Source organism: Penaeus monodon, chromosome 15 (assembly GCF_015228065.2).
Source record: "Penaeus monodon isolate SGIC_2016 chromosome 15, NSTDA_Pmon_1, whole genome shotgun sequence".
NCBI classification, from domain to species: Eukaryota; Metazoa; Arthropoda; class Malacostraca; order Decapoda; family Penaeidae; genus Penaeus; species Penaeus monodon.
In genome coordinates, this window is record NC_051400.1 from 4,146,046 (window position 1) to 4,147,359 (window position 1,314).

A 1,314-nucleotide genomic window follows, 5' to 3' on the forward strand; every position below is an offset into this window, starting at 1 on the left:
AAACATACTAATATTCTATGCTCATAAGGACATAACGAAGCTCCACCACACAGACAACGTACGGTCTGCCCGCGAGGTCATCTGACGTCCCCTTCCCCTGCATGTCGAGTCTGAGGTTCACGCCCGCTCCGTTGACGTCGGCGGCTAACAGCTTCTCCGTCATTTCACGTAGGTCCTGTGTCGTGGCCCCTCGCCTGATACCTTTAAAAACAGGAAACGGAAATGAGGTTGAAAAGTAACTAAATGATGCTCTACCGACACCGTCATTCCTGTAGTAAAGTACAACAAAGATTAAAATGTTTTTCATCAACAGCCTACCATCGCACGTGAAGCTGACGTCGTTGCAGCAGTTTCTGTGCGATTTGCAGTTGCTGTCACACTGGCAGAGGCGGCCGTTCCGGTAGGCCTCCCCGCAGCGGCCCCTACAGGAGAGGCAGACGTCTCGGTGGTCGCGGCAGCAGGTTCCGTTGGCGGCGCAGGCGACGTTGCAGCCACAGGTCGAGGAGTTGCCAGGATCTCCGCACCGTCCCACACAGGACTGGCCGTCAGTAGCTAAGTGAAAGTCATAGATATATAAAAACAATGAATCGGCATTTCCTGATATCTTTAAAGATTTCTTCCTTTGACTAGGCTGTTTTAGATGAGGTGGCGTAGTTCAGAGACAGTACAGCGCTAACCTAACCTTATAACTTCTCTATATCTTTATTTTTCTCTTCCATCGCGAGGAGGATTCATACATATTTCTCACTATATTTCCTTTCGTGTTCCGTTTCATGATTTGCAATTCTGTGATTTACTATTATTGGTTTCTAGATCTACTTAATCATTAAAAAAAGTCTATAATTGAAGTCAAATGGAATGAAAATAAGACAAGGATTCACCGGATAGGAATGTGAGATCGAAAATCAGTGACCTTCACTTTTTTCTTACAATCTCTAACTCCTTTGCTTTTGCCTTCCTTGTACAGAGAAAATAATACACTGATATCTCTCATAATATGTAGGGGCACTTGTCTTAACACTGTGCACTGACCTACAAATTTATCTTAAAATGTGCCGAGCTACAGGGTTATTACCATTAATATTCGTTATATATCATCGACATTGGACATACCATAGTATTCTTAAATAGTCGACATTCGCTATATGCTTTTATCATTTGCCATGTCATGTACCATTAATATTCGCCATATATTCATTCACTTTTACCTGTATCTATCCCTGTTCTCCATAAACATATAAAACTCGTCACGTATTGATACCAGTCGCCACATATCAATAATATTCGCCATTTATCCCTTCACATTTTTTCAAT

At 42.7% G+C, this 1,314-nt stretch overlaps 1 protein-coding gene across 1 annotated transcript in view; it reads right to left on the minus strand.

The window, feature by feature from the left end:
- LOC119581695 (poly(U)-specific endoribonuclease-like) overlaps nucleotides 1-1,314 on the minus strand; it is a gene marked incomplete in the record, with an annotated part of 5,476 nt that overhangs the window by 3,881 nt on the left and 281 nt on the right. The window contains 2 exon segments of the mRNA XM_037929816.1: nucleotides 63-201; nucleotides 319-552. Of these exon segments, the coding sequence (XP_037785744.1) occupies nucleotides 63-201; nucleotides 319-552 (373 nt within the window).